The sequence below is a fragment of the Camponotus floridanus genome, unplaced genomic scaffold, assembly GCF_003227725.1.
Source record: "Camponotus floridanus strain SB8 unplaced genomic scaffold, Cflo_v7.5 scaffold2, whole genome shotgun sequence".
NCBI classification, from domain to species: Eukaryota; Metazoa; Arthropoda; class Insecta; order Hymenoptera; family Formicidae; genus Camponotus; species Camponotus floridanus.
Genome location: NW_020229325.1, coordinates 1,059,412 through 1,077,786, shown reverse-complemented (window position 1 = coordinate 1,077,786; position 18,375 = coordinate 1,059,412). Strand labels below are relative to the sequence as shown.

General features: G+C 39.7%; 1 protein-coding gene across 8 annotated transcripts in view; it reads right to left on the bottom strand.

Annotated features, from left to right (window-relative positions):
* Positions 1 to 18,375, bottom strand: part of LOC105258293 (tyrosine-protein phosphatase Lar) — a 369,476-nt gene that overhangs the window by 105,046 nt on the left and 246,055 nt on the right. For all 8 annotated transcript variants that reach the window (XM_011269465.3, XM_011269470.3, XM_011269471.3 and 5 more), the window contains 2 exons: positions 7,476 to 7,607; positions 6,311 to 6,469 (listed from right to left, as the gene is read on the bottom strand). In XM_011269465.3, the coding sequence (XP_011267767.1) occupies positions 6,311 to 6,469; positions 7,476 to 7,607 (291 nt within the window). The remainder of the gene's footprint in view (positions 1 to 6,310; positions 6,470 to 7,475; positions 7,608 to 18,375) is intronic.

Below are 18,375 nucleotides of genomic sequence, written 5' to 3'. Positions count from 1 at the left end.
AGATTATGTAGCTTAATAAAAAAAATTCTCTTAATTTTTATAAAAAGATAGTATATCCTTCAATTTCAACGATTCTGTATTAATTATTCAATATTTTATTATAATTTTATAATGTATGTTACTATCATTTTATGCTTTTTTATTATAAAATAAAACTGTATTAATAATCATATGATAACAATCATATGATAAACAATCAAAATATTAAAATGTTCATTTATTTCGTATTTACAACTTTCTATACAATCATAATCTATAAATCGCTTAAAAAAATTTTAGACGATATTCAGTTTGAATATTTAAGAATAATTATACAAAAATAATATTGTTATCATTGTTATTTAATTAATTTCATTTAATTTCATTGTTATTTAATTGAGCTTCAATCAATTTAAGTATTAATAATTTCATAATGAAATTCTGTAAAACAGTAATTAAAAACATTCCGTAAGATCGTAAAATCTCCGCTTTCTTAATTACTTCGTATTACAAGTACCGGCACGCGCACATTTAAATCGACATTTGCACATAGCGAATGCGAATACGAGCGAAGCCTGGTACCTATTTACGATGTCTATCGAAACGATTTTAACTATTTCGTACATTTCAATAGGTTCAATCGTTTCTCGAATAAAAACATTCGACCTGGCAAAAGTTTCAAAGGAATTATTTCGCTCAAAAAAAAAAAGTTCTTATGGAGAATTGAAAGACGAAAGAGAGATCCAGTTTTCCTCGCAATTTTTTTATGCATTTAAATGCATACCAGCAAAAAAGTCATTGGCGACGTAAAATCAAATAGCAGGGGAATCGCAAGCAAAGAAAAAGAGAGCGCAACATAGCTTGTTAATTAAATATCGGATTTAGTGAATATTCTGATCATTTGAGTCCTTCATTTCGTAGCGAATTGTTGGAGTTCGAAATTAGAGATAGCAAAACAGTGAGCATAAACTTTACTTTACTTTGCCCGAATACTTTCTTATTTGAATCGAAATAAAAGTTAAAAATCACGAATTTTTGTTCCCAACTATTATAGTTAAAGAGTTGCATAATGTATCTATAATAAGATTAATTCGATTTGATAAATAAATTAACGTCATGGAATATATCCCGAACTAAACACACATAAGGCACATATTTACCATTTGTCAAAATTCATAACTAGTTTTTCTTTAATGAAAAGAGAGACTAGTCTTCATAATAATTTATAAAAAATAAAATTTTTTGTGGAGCTTTAGAAAGAAAGAGAGATGAGAACACAAATAATAAGTATGAATTTGTTAAAATAGATTTTAGAAAAAGAATATTCAATCAGAATGAAAATTAAAAACTTGTGATAAACGATAATTTTATCCAAAATTCTCATTAAAAAAGCGAGTCAATTATAAATACAAACTTAGAAACAAAACCCCACACGTATAAAAGCAAGTAGCTATTTATCTCGTTTAAGCAATTTGCATAAACTTCTTAATCTGTAAGATTGCCGAAGTCTAGAGAAATATTTCATAAAAGAATAAGAAATTTAAATGAATATCACCACGTCTCATTAAAATAATGCCGCTGCTATCGCATCGATCCTCGCAGTGTAACGCTCTCTTAATTATCGTTTTGCGAGCTGCGGCAAAGCGGAAGAAATAAGGTAACGCAGTGCGCGTTTCGCCATAGAGCCATTGTTCATTCGTTATTCGCGTCTGTGCAGGATTTAACGCAATTTCCATTCTGAATACCGTCGACCGTTCATCGCGTTCTTACATCGGGTGCCGATTGTACAATAGCAATTAAAACAGAATCGTTTTTCGCTTCCGTTGATTCAGTGGCCGACGGTATTTTGAAAGTATTATTTTGCACAAGAGATTGAGTTTCGGAAAGGAGGAACGCGAAAGGGAGGAAGAGATGAGGCGAGATCAATTCTCATCGAACTTTCGATGTTTCGATACGGAGAATGCAGAACGAAGTGGATAGTTCGCTCGACGCGGCTACGAGTACCAAAGACGCCACTTAGTCCTCGTGCAAATTTAATTCCAACTCCCTGCAGGGGACGCGAAATTGGGGCAGCGTCATCAGGAGGGTTAATATACTTTGTGCATTTAGCGATAGAGCGCGATGAATCGCCCCGGGAATGAAAACGTGACAACGACACACAATCTTGCCTTTAACATTGCATGAGTTTCCGTGCAATGAAAACGCGGAAAAACGAGAGAGAATCTTCCATTTGCCATCGAAACTTACGAAGCTTTCGGACGTGCATTGTTTTGTTCGTACAAGAGTAACATCGATCCAAGAACATGTCACCGGAAAACGACGTTATCCCGTCGAGAGAAACGCAACCAATAATTCAACAATCCGTTTTTGTCGTACACGCGAAAGAACTGCAGCCGCGTTTCGGGGAATCCAGAAGCGAGGAATTGCCGTGTCGCCATCACGACAAATTCTCACATAAATCGTGCAAATTTTTATCCCATTATTTGTTGGCGCGCAATTACCATTGTATTAAATTCAGATATTGTTTAATGTTCTTGTTGAAACAACGAATTTAGATGCTGTTCTTTAACAAAGTCAATAATGAGATCTGTATCGATAAAGATGAATATGATTTGACATAGCAATATAATTTCATATATATATCTGGATTAATAAAATAAAATATCTTACTCTTGAGTTGAAAGAAAATGCAAGCTATTTTTTAAAAAAGATATAAATTTAGAAAATATAAGTATATTAAAAATTAAGAGAAAGAAATGATTTATTATTTTTTGTTTACGTTATGCTTGTTATAATTCTATTTCATGAAATTATTTTTTTATCAAGATACAAGATATTATTTTGCCACTGAAGGCGTATTTTATATTTTTATGATTTCGATAAAATTGACAATTCGTGATACTGGCGCGATCCCGGATTACGATAGATAGCAGATACTCGGAATAAAACCGCAATGATAACAACAAGCCAGCACGATGTTCCCGGCCACGTATCTCGAAATGGTTTTCAGATTTTTGCCGTAAGAAAGAATGGTAGTGTGGAACAAGATGGAGGAAGAGAGAAACAAAATTCTCATGAAAATTCTACTACGGCAATGCGGGTGTTTTCCGGTAATGTCTGTTGATCCTTACATTATGTCCGATGTTTCTCGCATCACATCGCATTTGCACACCCTCTCCTAATGTGCTTTTACAAGCGTTCGATTTGCTCGATATAGATACGAGATGCGATGCAATTATCGAATATATGTTATTATTATATGAAATAATGCTGAAAAATATTTTTGAGATAGAAAATATTTTTGATAAAATTGTAAATTTTATATATTCTTAATAAAAATAATATGTTATACGACAATTAATTATGATTTTTATCAGCGATAATTATCGTTTTCGATGTTGCATTATCAAATAATAAGCATAGTAGAAGAATATGTATTTTTCAAGTATGACGAAATTAAACAAATAAACTAGTAGGTACTCGGTCAATATTATCTGACTAATCGTTTGCGCGTTTTTGTTTTCTGTATGTGCGTATCATATAACCGCGCGACCGTTACGTCATTATATCATTACATGCCTGGGCTAACAATTAATCGCATTATCCGAATGAGGCTTTACCGCGAGCTTGCAGGTATTTATCGTATCAATGGATTGGATAACGAAGTTTGTGTGGTAAACGTACAGTAGGGGGTCGATATGGCTGACATGAGCTTATGTATGACGATAAATAGGGTAGCACATGGAAAATATCAAGGATATTGTTTCTTTTAAACAATTTTTGTAATTAAAAAACTTGGCTTAAAATATCGGATAATTGCTTTTAGAAGTTTTTTACACGAGACGTAAAAATAGTTCCCACAAAAAGGAAGAAAATCGTGCTTCAGCAATTTTGCGACACAAGCGAGGACACATTAGAAAAATGTACAGACATAAAACCGAGAGTCAGCGATTAGTCGGGCAAACTTTCAACAATGAGAAAACACGTGCTTAGCTCTCGCGATTTAACATGCAATTAGCGAATATGTTCGTTGAGCATCCCTTTTCATTGCGTATAACTTTAATTTGCCTTTAATTCACAAATACATACGGAATTAACTATGCGTTTTGTCAAAAGTTTCTCGCTCTTTCAAAAAAAAAAATCTCTCTCGTTCAGCAAGCTGGAATAAGAGCTCGTTGAATTATTCTTAGCGTAAGCAGAAACGCGGAGCGAATGATGCCGCGCAATTGACGCAATAATGCGTTTTGCTTTGTGAGAGATGCCTCGTTGAAATTATTTTCATTCATCAGAAAGCTTGCTCTAGACCAGTTCGCATTAATGATCCGCAAATAAAATAGGGACGCGAATAAAACGACATGGCGAAAACTGACGATCAATTTGACGAGTACTGATTTCACGGTGGCCCGCGCACGCGCGCGTATATTATTGCGCCCATGGGAACACGCTCATCTGGCCGGAATCAACTTTATAACAAATAAATTGAAATCATGGCGGAGGTTTCAGAGAATCAAGTGAATATCCGTGATTTACGAGGAACCGTCCGACTGGGTCGCCGGATGCGAGCAACGTTGACAGGAAATGCTCGACAATCGAGGTTGAAAAAAAAAAAGGTCGATGCGCATATTGGATATCCGTGCTTGACACCATCGATGAAAGCAAGATGGAATAAAGAAAACAACGAGAAAGGCAAAAGCAGTCGAACGCTTCTTTTTGCTCTTCTACTGCGGGAAATACGAGCAAAGATATTCGCGGAGCGAAATTAGAATCGCATTATGAAACTGGTCATAAGCCAGTTAAAACGTTTCGCAAAAGTTTAAGAGATTCTTCTCCGAGAAAAGGGTAAACGGTTTAGCCGCGCTTTTTTCTCTTTTTATTACATCTACCACCTGGTCGCCAAAGTGGACACTATTAAAGCTGCCCCTTGTTCCATATAAATACTGCATAATTAACAAAGCAAAAAGAAAAAGTTTCTGTTTAATTTCAAAAAATTCCACCCCGCTACCTATCGGTATAGCCAAGCGGAATCGAACAAAGTTTGGAAAATGTTATAATATGCATTTTGTTTTTCTATAATGTACTAACGTAATCGAAAAATTTCAAGATTAGTTTATGAGGCAGATCGATTAAAGAATGATTTATTCGAGCGTTACGATTGCGCGAGTCGATTGTAGACTATAAATCACAAATAAATAATATATATCTATCCACGTCAGCGGATTTAACGTACATTTAAGCGAGGTTTAAATCACTAAACAGTTCCGAAGCCGTTATCCGCGCGGCGCAGTTAAACTACACGTTGCAGGATAGAAAGCTTAAAGCTTCAAACATTACCAAACGGTGGCAGCTGTCCCGGAGGCTTCCTTTAAATATTAAACAACGTAGCGCGACGTCCCCGATAGCGCTAATAGTTATTGCGCGATATCGCCCAGGAAAACTGTTCCCAAGGCAAGTGACTTTGTTATAGAACACAAAACCGTACTCTCTCCCTCTCTCTCTCTTTCTCTCTCGGCACCGCTACTATCCTCCTCGCTCTACTAGAAGGATAAAACTAGAACTTTTCACCGTATCGTATAACGTAGTCCTTTTGAGCACGAGCTTGCCGACGAAAATTATGCTGAGGCATGTAGTTTCGAAATAAGGGCGCTCTCTTCCTTCTTTCATACGGTGCCATCGTAAAAGCAAAATTTTACACGACAAGGTTGAGTGATACATCTCTCCGCGGCTTCCGTGACATGAAAATTGTTACGTTTTATCCATTTCTGGAAAATCCTCTCTGCATGCTTTTATGGTTGTAAAGGATTCTATTATCTATGTGCTTGCTTTGCTCCCAGGCTTTAATCGCAATTAATAACAGCGTCTTATAATATATTCTTCGATGTAATATATACTTTGCAAACTTTCGCGCGACTCGTCGCATATTACAGAACTTCTTATAACTTTCGGATAGTCCAATATACATTCGCAGATTTTTAAGGAAATAAGACAGATTTATGCGTTTATGAAGAATGGTACAGATTGAATTCATGATTGATTTTATAAGTAAAATACTGTGAAAAAAAGAAAACATTTGAACCTCGTACTACTTCAATATTTGCTGTTTAATCGAAAAGCGCAAGAAGAATGGTAATAATCAAATAAATGAGATTTCCAGAACTGTAAATTAACAATTCATTTTCTTATTCTTGTTCCAATATCCATAATTAAAAAGCAAAGCTTAATTGTATATAAGGCAATTTTCGTTTCGAAAATACAATTTTTCTTCGTTGAAAATTGGAATATTCGCTTATGAACTGGGATGCAGATAAATTGGGATGCTAATAACGGCACTTACCTTCGTAACCGGTGAGTGTCGCCTCGGCCGAAACAGCGTCGCCGACCCCGTTCTCAGCTAGACACTCGTAGACGGTATTATCGCGCCCTGGCTTGACAGGTTCGATCCGCAGTAAAGCGCCATTTTCATATTGGTGCACCACGTAGCGAGACTGGGATTCTGTCGACATAAGACGGAAGATTGAGGCGGACGTACGCGCATGGTGAAAAGGAATACTCCCACGTCACAAAAGGCGAGAAAATACCGGGCGGACGCGATCGGAACGCGAGAAAATGATCGGCAGGAGCAACGGGCGGACGATTCACACGCGGCCGCGGTATATAAGATCGAAAATTGTGCCGTTGCGGAATCTAATAAAAGGGGGTATGTGTGTCCTCTCTCGTATCCAATTCCGCGGCCCGAGAAATATTGAATGGGAATTGGATCGCGCGTCTGTATAAATTTCGTGAGCGGGTGACCCGCCCGTTATCGTCTCTCCCGCTTCTCCTCCCTTCTCTGCTCGTCGCGCGAATTGTCCGTCCAGAATGTTACAAGCGGTCACTGGCCATTATCTCGTCGAATGTTCCTCGTCGGATTAGCGAGTCGTCCACGTATGCGAACAACGATCTGTGATCGTCGCCCTCGAGTACGTATATTCCGCGAATTAGCTCGAGCGTTATGCTCCTGAAACCATTTTTGAGAAATTATTATCTCGGTAACTAGGGCTAGAAAGTATTCCAACGTCGAGCTGTCGCCAGCTATTTCGTGGACGAGATCCATTAAGAAAATTTGATGTCAAGTGACATGTGCATTCAACGAGGTTGGCTTCTGGGTTAGCGGCTGGCGGAAAAATCTTGGTTGAACGAAAAAAAGCGTAATGAGACCGAGAGTAAGCGAAATACGCGATAAACGAAAAATGCACTTCGCAGCGGAATGAACGAGAGAGAGCGGAAGAATCTCAGTTAGAGAAGTTTTTAATTTTGATAGAATTTTTATCTCGTCCATTTTTTTTCACCGTCCATGTCCCGAAGATCTCGAAGACGAAGGTCGCAGTACGAACGTCAAAAAACGCATCCTTGGGCACTTTCAACAGATGGGCGGCGACGACGCGATTCGCAGACGATTCGCCGACGCAAACCAAGAGATGAGAAAAGACGGGGAGAAACTTGCGAAAATACGAACTTACGTGAAATTCTCTTGTTGTTCTTTCGCCAGTGTATCTGAGGCGGCGGCGCTCCTTCCGCAGTGCAGTAGAAACTTGCTATTCCGCCTGCCTTTACTTGCTGCGACTGCGGCTTCACCAGGATTGTCGGCGGACCTACGGACAAAAGATCACACGGGATTCTTTGATTAGACTCGGCTCACAATAGAATTATCCTTTATCCCTACATCGTACGACAATCACGCGGCAAGACTACTTTTTGAGACGTATTTTGAAGCTTCGTCGCTCCTTTCGCCTATGTATATGATATATATGTATATATCATAAAATGAAATATTTTTCATAAATAGTAATTATCTTCCAATATCTCACAATAAAATATTTTAGATATATTATATATGTTATTACAACTTATTATAAGGAACAAAATATTTTTAAATAGTACTCTCTTTTTCTCTCTTTTTTTTCTTTTTCAATTATTTTTATACTAAATCTTTATACTAAATCTTATTTTGCGTGCACAATAAAAGTTATTATTAAATTTATGTGTAATAAAAATATTTATACAGAGAATAGCGTTAACAACAGGATAAAATATATATAGACGTAATATTTATATGAAAAATTAACAAACGGAACAAAATTAGATTTAATTAAAAATAATATTATTTATTTACACCAAAAATTATGTAATATTTTAATAAAGAATCACAAAGCAGCAGAAAATCATATAAACCTTTCGTTCATAAAAATTATACGTTTTAACGTTTCTCGTATTAAAATTTAAATAAAAAGTTCACAGTTACGCTCGCTTGCTCGACCGGAATGGAAAACGTTAATTTGCAAAGGAAAATTGCAGTCCTCGGTTACGCAGATATTTTCTTTCTAGGTTCTGCTGGTTCTGCTGAGGTAATTAGTCTACTTCTCGCAATTCGGGTCATTAGTCTACTTTCCGTCGTTTAAAATGGTTTTCATAGATTTTAGGTAAAATGTAAAAGAATGACGCGCGTGTCGAGTTTTATGGATTGTCCAGAAAAAATCTTGATATGCAAAAATGATCCGAGCTTGACCATCGCATCGAGATGAGCGAAATATCCCGGATTTTAGAGCGAAGAATTCGCGCATTTCTCGTAAAACAATTGAAACGGGAGTAAAACGGGAGTAAAATGCTGATAATTGTATCGGGTTCCTGAGCGGGCGCTCGCAGCCTTCTACGAATTAACGTTAAAAATCCGATCTGATTGCACTCGCGAAATTTATACTCGTCGGGCAAAAGCGACGTATCTCTCTCGTCATCGATCGCACGACGCGGCGGCGGCGGTGGCCGCACGAATGCACTGGGGCTAGAAGTCGGTGACCGAAATTAGTGGATTTAGTGCAGCGGGAAGTCCAAACTGCCTCCGCTGCTACGCTTTTAACCCTGGGAATAAAGAGACGGCCGGTGCAAGATAGATGGATGTGACGCGCTCCTTTGTCAGACCTGCACCACCTCCGCGCTTCGCTTCGCTCCGATGTCGTGCGCGTCCTCAGGAGAGAAAGAGCGAGAAAGAGAGAAACGTACGTAAAAGAGAATCCCTGGGAAAGGGACGGTGCCTGGAGTTGCGCTATCTGCAGCGGGACTATCGTCGTCGTATTAAATTGGTCTCGGAACTTCGCGATCGTGCCGACCCTACGATGGGAGAAATCGATGCGTCATTTATGAGAATTCTTTCCGCGAGTTGAGAGTTTGAATAAAAATAAACGAAGCAAACACTTCGCGAGAAAATGGGCAAGCGATTGACATCGATAGCGAGAGAGCTGTCAGTCTTGTCTCTTTTATAGTTGAATATTGCCAAATGTTGATTTTCGATTGTCTCGATACACCGAAACGATTTTATCCCATACGAGGCTAAATAATAATAAAATGTGATTTTCCAGCTGGGGGATGTTAAAAGAATGTTTATCTCTGAGCTACCGGGGTTAATGCTAGCGTTTATACGATCGTTTCACGACCGAAAAATGTCTGTCCGACGAACGTTTACGGGTGTCCCGGTACGCGATAAACTCGACTTCTACTACTTGCTACGGCGCGGCATCTCCCTCTTTCTAGATCATTAGACATACTTTTACGATGCCGGAGCGCATCGCACGCAATAAAAAACTTTTTAATCCAAAGCGCTACCGAGAGGATTTGCGGAATTTCGCGGCTCGCGCGACATTTTATTGTAGTGTTTTTAAAATGGTAACTATCCTATCATAAAATGGCATATCAGCAAGTGATACTCTTTATCGATCATTAAAAAGGAATGTATTGGAAAATAATAGCGGTTTATTGCGGTAAACGTTGATGCGATATCCCGCAACATATAGTATATGCTATATCCTGGAAGTATTTTTAGAATGTCTTTGATTCGTGTGAAGCTTTTACTTTCAAAGAGAGTAATGAATTAACTATATTATATAGATATTTATATAAAGCTTTAAACATTTTTTAAATAGTTTTCTAATTCTCTCTTTCTCTCTACAATGTTTATAACTTAAAAATCTTGGAGTTTGTACAATTATAAAAATAAACTTAAAATAATGCAAATAGGGAAAGATAAAAAAAATAAGTGATCCTAAATTATATTATAAATTTAATCAATAGCAAAATAATTTCCTAAAGTAAATATAGCTAATTTTATAAGAATAGATAAAAACAATTATTTTTTTGCGGAAGAAATGGAGATGAGCTGGAGAAATGAACAGTTTGTCGCTTTCGCGATGAAGAATTAGATTTGCAGAAAGGATTTGACGAGGCTACAATTGACAGATACGACTACTCTAATCCTGCAAATGCAGTTTGGATGCCGCTTCACGCATGTATGCGTACGCGCGCTTTAGTCGAGCGCAATTTAAGCTAAATATTATTCCGCCAACGTGCACGAGCGCGAAACGCAGGTAATTTTTGATCGAATTGCTCATTCGGAATTACTCTTATACGAACGCATTGTACTGCCGTGCGCAATTGTCGTTCTACCGGAATTGCTCGTAACAGGTCCATTAGTTGACCATGGTCATGCGTACACATAGAATACGTATACATACGCGTAACAAGACCGCGACTTACTGCTTTCGCAATATATATCTGTGCTTTTTATGTAATTTGTTGCGATTTTACCTCGTGAACTTATAATATAATTTTCACGCATCACGCGAATATGTTAATCTATATATGTATAGATAAAGCATTTATATCAATAATTAACAAGATCTCGATAAATACAAATAGAATTATACAATTCGTGATAACGCGAGTTGAAAAGCTACGTTAATTTCATTTTTCGTTTACTTGTCTTTATAGAACATAACTACATTTAAAAGCACTTGCCATAGAGTATCGCGTTTGGCACTATTATGAAAACTTTAATTCTGTACATACAGTTAAATCAGTACAAATGTACCTTGCGTATTACGAAATGTTTTCGAAGAGCCAGAATCTCGGGGACTTCTGCTTTTTGCGGAAGAGCAATGCCAGATAAATTTCAATCGAATCCATTTCCCAATTGCAACAGTTTTCGATCTTCCGTTGTTAAAATGACCGTTTGTTTGATTCCATTAATGGGGAAATAGAAAGATAGAAATAGGAAAGGGTCGTTCTCCCTCTCTCTCTCTCTCTCTCTCTCTCTTTCGCGAAAAAAGACAATTTCTACTGCGATTATATTATATTTTTGATCCTATTCAGCAATTCAGAACATGGTACAGATAAAAAGCCCGATAGGAAAACGTAACACATAATGCCAAGGAACAATTTATTTTATTTAATCGTTAATTTAATTTACATATTCATTTTGTTTCGTTTTTCAGGATTGCAGTTATTACAATATTATTAGCTCTTGCATAAAAATAATTCTAAAATCTCTTTAAATAATATTTAAATCATCTTCCCGTACCTCGCATTCTAAGTAAAAATAAATTATATAGATATTTTATACAATAAAGTGTCTTTACATGTGCAATAACTGTAATTATTAATGCCAAACTAATTTAGGTTTAATTTAAATACATCGAAATTAAGCCGGCGAACGCACGTACATTCATTGACCGCAGTTATATCTAGCACAGAAGGCTATTAACCTATTATATTTCGATAATTGATTTATCATACGTGACTGTTGGTTGAAAATATATGTCGAAAATATAACGGGACATAATCTTTATGAATTTCGGAGCAATTGTGGCGAAGAATTAACTCGGCAATATATTTTTGATATAACCAATTGGGGCGCGTGCAGGAAAATGTGGCGAATATTTGGCGACTAATTTGCTGTAGCCGCTGACATTTATCTATTCAAAATTGTTTCATTCTCCATTCTATTTATTTCCCGCGAATAAATCATTTTCAGCGAAACGATAAAAACAAACGCGGTGGAAAAGCCGATGAATGTGATTTCAACGGAAACGATAAAAGAAAAGCATGCGAGAGATGTAGGGGCGCGTTGTCAAGGCGGGAGTAATAGCACGGCTCGAAAAATATTGAAAAAGCTTACACGTGCCCGCCACTCTCTATCCTTTCCTGAGAGACTCGCGCGAGACTGGCTTGCACGCGAGCCGGGGAGTGTACACAAAGATTAAACGCCGGTGAAAATTAGATTGCGAAAAGCGAGGCATGCCGCCGTTGCATCTCGCGAAATGAATGTCGGACCACTTTTAGAAAAAGAGAGAGAGAGAGAGAGAGAGAGAGGGGGGGGGGGAAGGATGAGGGAGCATTCCGTGGGTAAGGGGAGATGCTTTAGTGGGAATGAAAATAGTAGCATAGGATGTAGATTCTTTCAGGGCGATTCTTGCGTATTCTCGAAAAGTTATCCGCTTGAAATTCTATGCGTGATACGCGGAGAAATGTTTCTCCGCGCGCAATAAAGTTATTTCGTAAACTAAAATTTAGCGCAACCGAGGGTACGGATGATCGAGCTGTGAAATATGTTTTGTAATATCTATCCATCGAATATGTAAGTTGCACGCTCGCCGGTTATCCGACATTCGACACGAATCTCATTGGATACAGCGTGTCTCATAATCGCGACTTGGCGCGAATCGATCGCGATCCGTATAAAAATGCACAAGGGCAATATTTCATACTTAAAGTTTATAGCTATTCGGCACGGGCTGAGATAACTTGGAGAAAAAGTTTCGCTCCCGGTGTCGGCATTACATTTTATAGCCCGCCACGTCGTAATTGAAAAAGTAGCCGATAACGGAGCAATCTGCATGTGATTTGAATAACATTACGCGTTACTGACTACCGAACGTATTATAAAATCGATTCGAGGCTAGAGCGCTCGAGAACATCGCAAAAAAATAAAGAGAGAATTCTGTGAGAGCCCATCGAAGTAGCTTATTTATTCTTAAAATCTTCGATTGTGTCAAATAGATAATAAAAAGAGAGAGAGAGAGAGAGAGAGAGAGAAAGAGAGAGAGAGAGAGAGAGAAAAGCCGACTGCTCTATCGATGAGACGCTATGCTGGTAATGCTTCAATGAATTTCATCACATGGTAAATCCCCGAATGGCGCACCCGAGCGAACGCTACGTACTATCGCTAATTAATATCAAAATACGGCGTATTAAAGCCATGATTTTCAGAGCGAAGACTCGCGCGCATCGGAAAACGCGCGCACGCTGTAGGAATATTACTGAAAATACGCGGCAATTACATTAACGCGTATCCCGCGGGCTGTCGAGGGCGAATTTTGGTGGCGGTGAATCGCGAAACGAATACGAGATGTATTTAAACGGATTCTGATATGTATACGCCCGGCCCCTAAATAACACGTAAACGCGGCGCGCGGCGTACCCGGGGCTCATTTATGGAAACGAAGCGGGGCAGTAATTACGGATCGGGAGTCATTTCGGGCTCACCGGTACTACGAGCGAATTCGAAAGAGGACACACGGATTCCACGGCGACCCGCTCCAAATTTCGTCCGTCCGCGTCCGTCGGGTCGATACGCCGTGTGTGCAATTTCCGATGCAGGGTCGTCGCGCCGATGCCATCTCGTTCTCGCTCCCCGTTGATTGTAAACGCCATTATTTATATACATATACATACATACATACATATACATACATATATATATATATATATATATATATATATATATATATATATGCGTTAGACACACATATGTACACATATGTACATATATATATAAATATATATGTACGATGAATTCAACGATAATGGTCGCGGGATGAAGGGTACGTACAAAGATGAGACGGCCGTGAAGAGGAGAGGAGAGGAGAAGGCACTGAATGATGATGCGCTCTATGGGCAAATGTACATACGCGAATGCGTATAGGTTTATCATAAATAATTGCGCCAGCCTTATTCGCATTTTGGTATCGAAATCCCAGACTCGCGCTCTCTCGCTCCGTCCGACCATGCGTACGATCGCGTTACCTCGCGTTTGGCCGCACGGCAAATATTAATTTAATTTAAATGGGTTTCCATCCACATACGCGGTGCTCTTCTGCGTGCTGACGTGTACACACATTTCAAACCTGGCAGAGATAGGTAGGTCGAGCGCGCGGCGTAAGGCCGAGTTTGTGTCTCGTTGCTCGAATATAATGTGTTAACAACGTTGAGTGGAATCTGGTCGGGTTAAAATATTGAAAATTTTCCGCCGTTTTCGTTGGTATAATATGAGAAAATATGTGCGCTCATTTGAACAAACATTGAACGAAGCAAATGTAATTAAACAGAAATTTATATAAAGCAAAGTGAAAATATGACATCGATATTTTTCTTACACTCGACACACTTATCCTCTTTCTGATTTGTATTTTTGGATGTGTATTGGAAATGTATTAATGTCGATTAAAATTTATACCAGATATTGCTTGTATTGTAGAAAGAAAATTCAATAGATATATTTGGATAGAAATCAAAAGCGAATAAAAGTTCCATGACTAAATTATTTTCCATCGGCACTGAGTAATCAAATAATCAAAAATGAATATTAATTTAAACAATGCTATATCTATTATATAAATAATATATCTGCTCGCGCATGAATCATCTATAAGCATAAAATCGATATAAACTATGAAAATTTGATCAAATTAAGACTAATCCAATCTCGTTTTTTCTTATCACATGATTCGAACGAAAATTCGATTGAAAAAAAGCTTTCATAACGTAAATAAGTACGCTAAAAATATTTTCGCGAATTGAATAAAAACGATTCCTTTCATCGCTTTTCGTAATTAAATCAACGTTAGATCGGAGAAAATCACGTACGTGTCCTTCCTGTTAGTAGCTTCCTTTTTAGCCAGTCGCTAAATGTCATTCCGTCAACCGATCGTTTCAAGATTTTAACATGGGACGGCGTATACTCTTCAAATTGAATCACGCTATTTTTTTTGACACGACTGGTACAGCTAACGAGAGGTCGGCTGCTCTCGCGGTTCCACAGCCGACGTTGCACGGTCGGAAAAATTGCAATTTATTCTCCTATGGAATTAAAGCGTCCATTACAGCGGAGCTTCCTATCCGCCGGGGCCCGGTTACTCTCCTATCCATCGCCCAGCGTCGTCGCCCAGCACTCTAAAACCCCTTTCCGCCCGACACTTCCGTTCGTTCTTCTTTTCACCAGCGATAAAGTTACGTTCCTGAAAGAAGCGAGCGTAGAACCGACTCCGTCGACGCCAAGCGCGATTTGTCAACCGGGGATTATCCGTTTTCCACGTTCCTTTAATGAGATAAACAACGATGGCGGAAAGGCGCGTCGGAGCAACGGGAAAAGGAGGAAGGGAAGAATAATTTCCACGGCGACACGGGAAGACACGACGGAAGATTCGTTACTCTTCCCGCGCCAAGGCGCCTTCTTAATTTATTCACTCGCTCCTTTCACCAGCGAGAAATGAATACAGTCGCGCGAGAGCCTTGACATATGCCCTTACGAAACGTTTCCTTCTTATATCTCTGCGATCTTAACACGAATAATCGTTTACTACTGCGTTTTTTATTTCGATTTTTTTTTACGCGACGTATTTTCTTTCAGATCGTATTTTTACGTTATCAAATGGAGATTCAAATTTGACCATGGGTTTCGATCTCTACGATTCGGGAACAAATTCGTATAATTACATTTCGTCAAAATGAAATCGGTAGACTGAATATCGCGACTTTTAAATTCGACAAAAAACGAATGACGTTTGCATGAAAATATCGCTCGCGTAAGTTGCACGATGATAGAGCAATAGACGCTTCGATACGTATGCAAAGCGAATGCGTTTAACCAACTTCTCGCCGAGAATTTCCATTAGCCGGGATGGAGAGGGGACGACAGGCCTGCAGAGTAGAAACTCACACGGAGAGTGGCTGACGGGCGGCTGACGGGCGCGGAGGGGTGCGATACTAGCTTGTTTTGGAGATGCCAAGCCGTCGAATGATTTCGAATCAACGCGTCTGGTAGCGCGTATAATTCAATTTGAATATGTATACAGAGCCTGCGGCGCGAACGGGCCGCGCGCGTACATCCGCGTTCCCATCGGCGCTCGCGTAATTCCCGTATACATATATAACGGGGCGTATACATGCCCGCCGCATCTCTCGCTCACCTAATATAGATATTACCGTCGAGTCACCCCCCCCCGCCGCTTCTCGTCGCGTCACGTCTCCTCCGCATCGTTTCTTTTTCATTTATACACCTCGCCACCTTCCACGTGTCGGGGGGGCTGACGGGAGATGCGCGCGTTCGCATCCATCGAGGATGGATCATCGGTTACCGAGCACGTTCGCCGTACTTTAATCTTTCTCTCTAGCGCGATAATACACGCCCACGCGTCGAAGATATGTCTATAACGCGCGACGCGTCTTGAATTTTTATTTTTTCCCCCTCGCTGGGAAGGAGGCTTTCAGGCAACATCACAAGGGATTTCTTTACGAGCGCGGGAAACACTGATGGCGGCTACGGGGTGTCGGACGAAGAGGAGAAAGGGAGATGGAGAGAAGTACGACCTCCATGTGTCGACCGACTATTCACCCTCGTCGTAAGAGCGTCTCCGCGAGATGTGTAAGTCGGAGGGAGGGGTTGGTGGTTGTGCGACGCGAATGTCGACGAGCCTGCGCTGAATTTATGCAGATGTATGCCGGCAATATTCTAAATAAGTAGGTAGGTACACTCCCCCATCGCAGTCGCGATCCGACGTCAGCAAATCCGACCAACCAAACGCGACTCACCGCCACCTTCGGTCCATTGTAAAATCGTGGTGCTGGCACCATCGCGGCTGTTCCCGTGATAGCGTCCCGACGTCTTCGACGCAATTAACGTTTCTTAGCCGCGCTCGCGTTTCTCCGAGTGTCCCGACGACGACGACGACGCTTCTTGCGGCATCCGGGGAGTGCAATCCAAGTTCCAGCGGGAGAGTCCCCTCGACGGACTTCTGAATATTCACGAAATCCCGTCGCGCGCATTTGAAGTCGTTCTTGAATTATCCAATCTCGAAATAATACATGCGTTCTCTTTACGAACCAAAAATATCTGTCTGAATGGAGTTTCTTTTTTATGCTACTTGTTTACGTGATGTTCAAATGCAAAAATTCAATAACAATCACTTTATAAGTTTCCTTTAAGAGATACAATATTTGTAGGTGACCTGATTTAAGAATATGAGTTTATTATTACATTTTAGAACGCTCGTTTTAAGCTCAAATCAAATATAACTGCGAATCTGAACATCGTAACGTTAGTACGTAATTTCTACAAAATCTTCCATTTTTACATGCTTGATATAAAATAGCTTTGCTAAATAGAATTGCTTAATATTTAAATCAATAGTAGAATTAGTAAAAAATAGATTAATTAAAGAAAGAAGGATACTGTATAAATTTCTCAATTTTTTTCTTCACCAATCCTTCTTTTTCATGTTACTTCACATGTCATCTTTTTGCAATAATTTTATTGTACATATTAATATTTACTCAATAGTCATCATACTACCATCGAAAGAGTAAAATATTCAACTTAATTTTCAATTATATCAATATTCTATATAAAATAATTTACTTTCGCCATTAAACCTCTTCCGTTTCTTTAACTCGCTGTCGTTTAAAAACTCATAAACGGCGCGCTTAACGGCGTCAAGGGTCGAATAAGAGGAAGAGGGTAATGCTTCGATGAATTTCGGCGGTCGAGTGCACTCGTGTCGAGCGATGAGAGGGCAAGGACGACTTTCAATTTACGCAAGAACCACCGCGTCACGTATGCGCATAGATTAGTAGGTCGCTCTGCGACGAGCACGGGGCGACGTAGATGGTAGACGTAGCGCCCTAATCAGCACTTGGCGTTTTAACGCGGTTAATTGCGCTTCAATTAGCCGGGGGTCGTGCCTCCTCCCTCCCCCTCTCTCCCTCGTCTCTTTCCCTCGCCGGGAGGACTTTCTTGCTCCCGTCGTTGCTCGCGCGAGCAACGCGGAGGAACTTTCGCGATCGTCGAGCCGTAGCGTGCAATTAGGTGCAAAGTCTCGTGCATTAAGAAGACCGGCAAGAACCGTTAAAAGACATTGCTGGCAGAAGATTAGTCGACGATAACGTCGGAGTTACATTGCCGTTAAAGCGGCGCATTAGCGTAATGCTCGAGTGTGTTATTTTTCTCCGGAAGAGAGACGGTATCTCGCTCTCGCTTCTCGTTATGCGTGCGCCTTATTTCACTCGGCGACTATTATACGCGAGGGTGGACGAGAGAGGGATGGAGCGTAGACTCACCGCCGTAAAGTAGACGCGAGAAATTATAACGCGTAATCGCTCGGTCGCATGCAACGTCAAAGGCGAAAGATGATCGAAACGAGGTCTCCGAAATCCGCCTTTCCGCGTCGTACATAGCGGACCCGCGCGCTATCGACTGCGGAATAAATCACAGAATCAATTCTGATACATACCGGGTGGCGCCATAAATAAAAGTGGCGG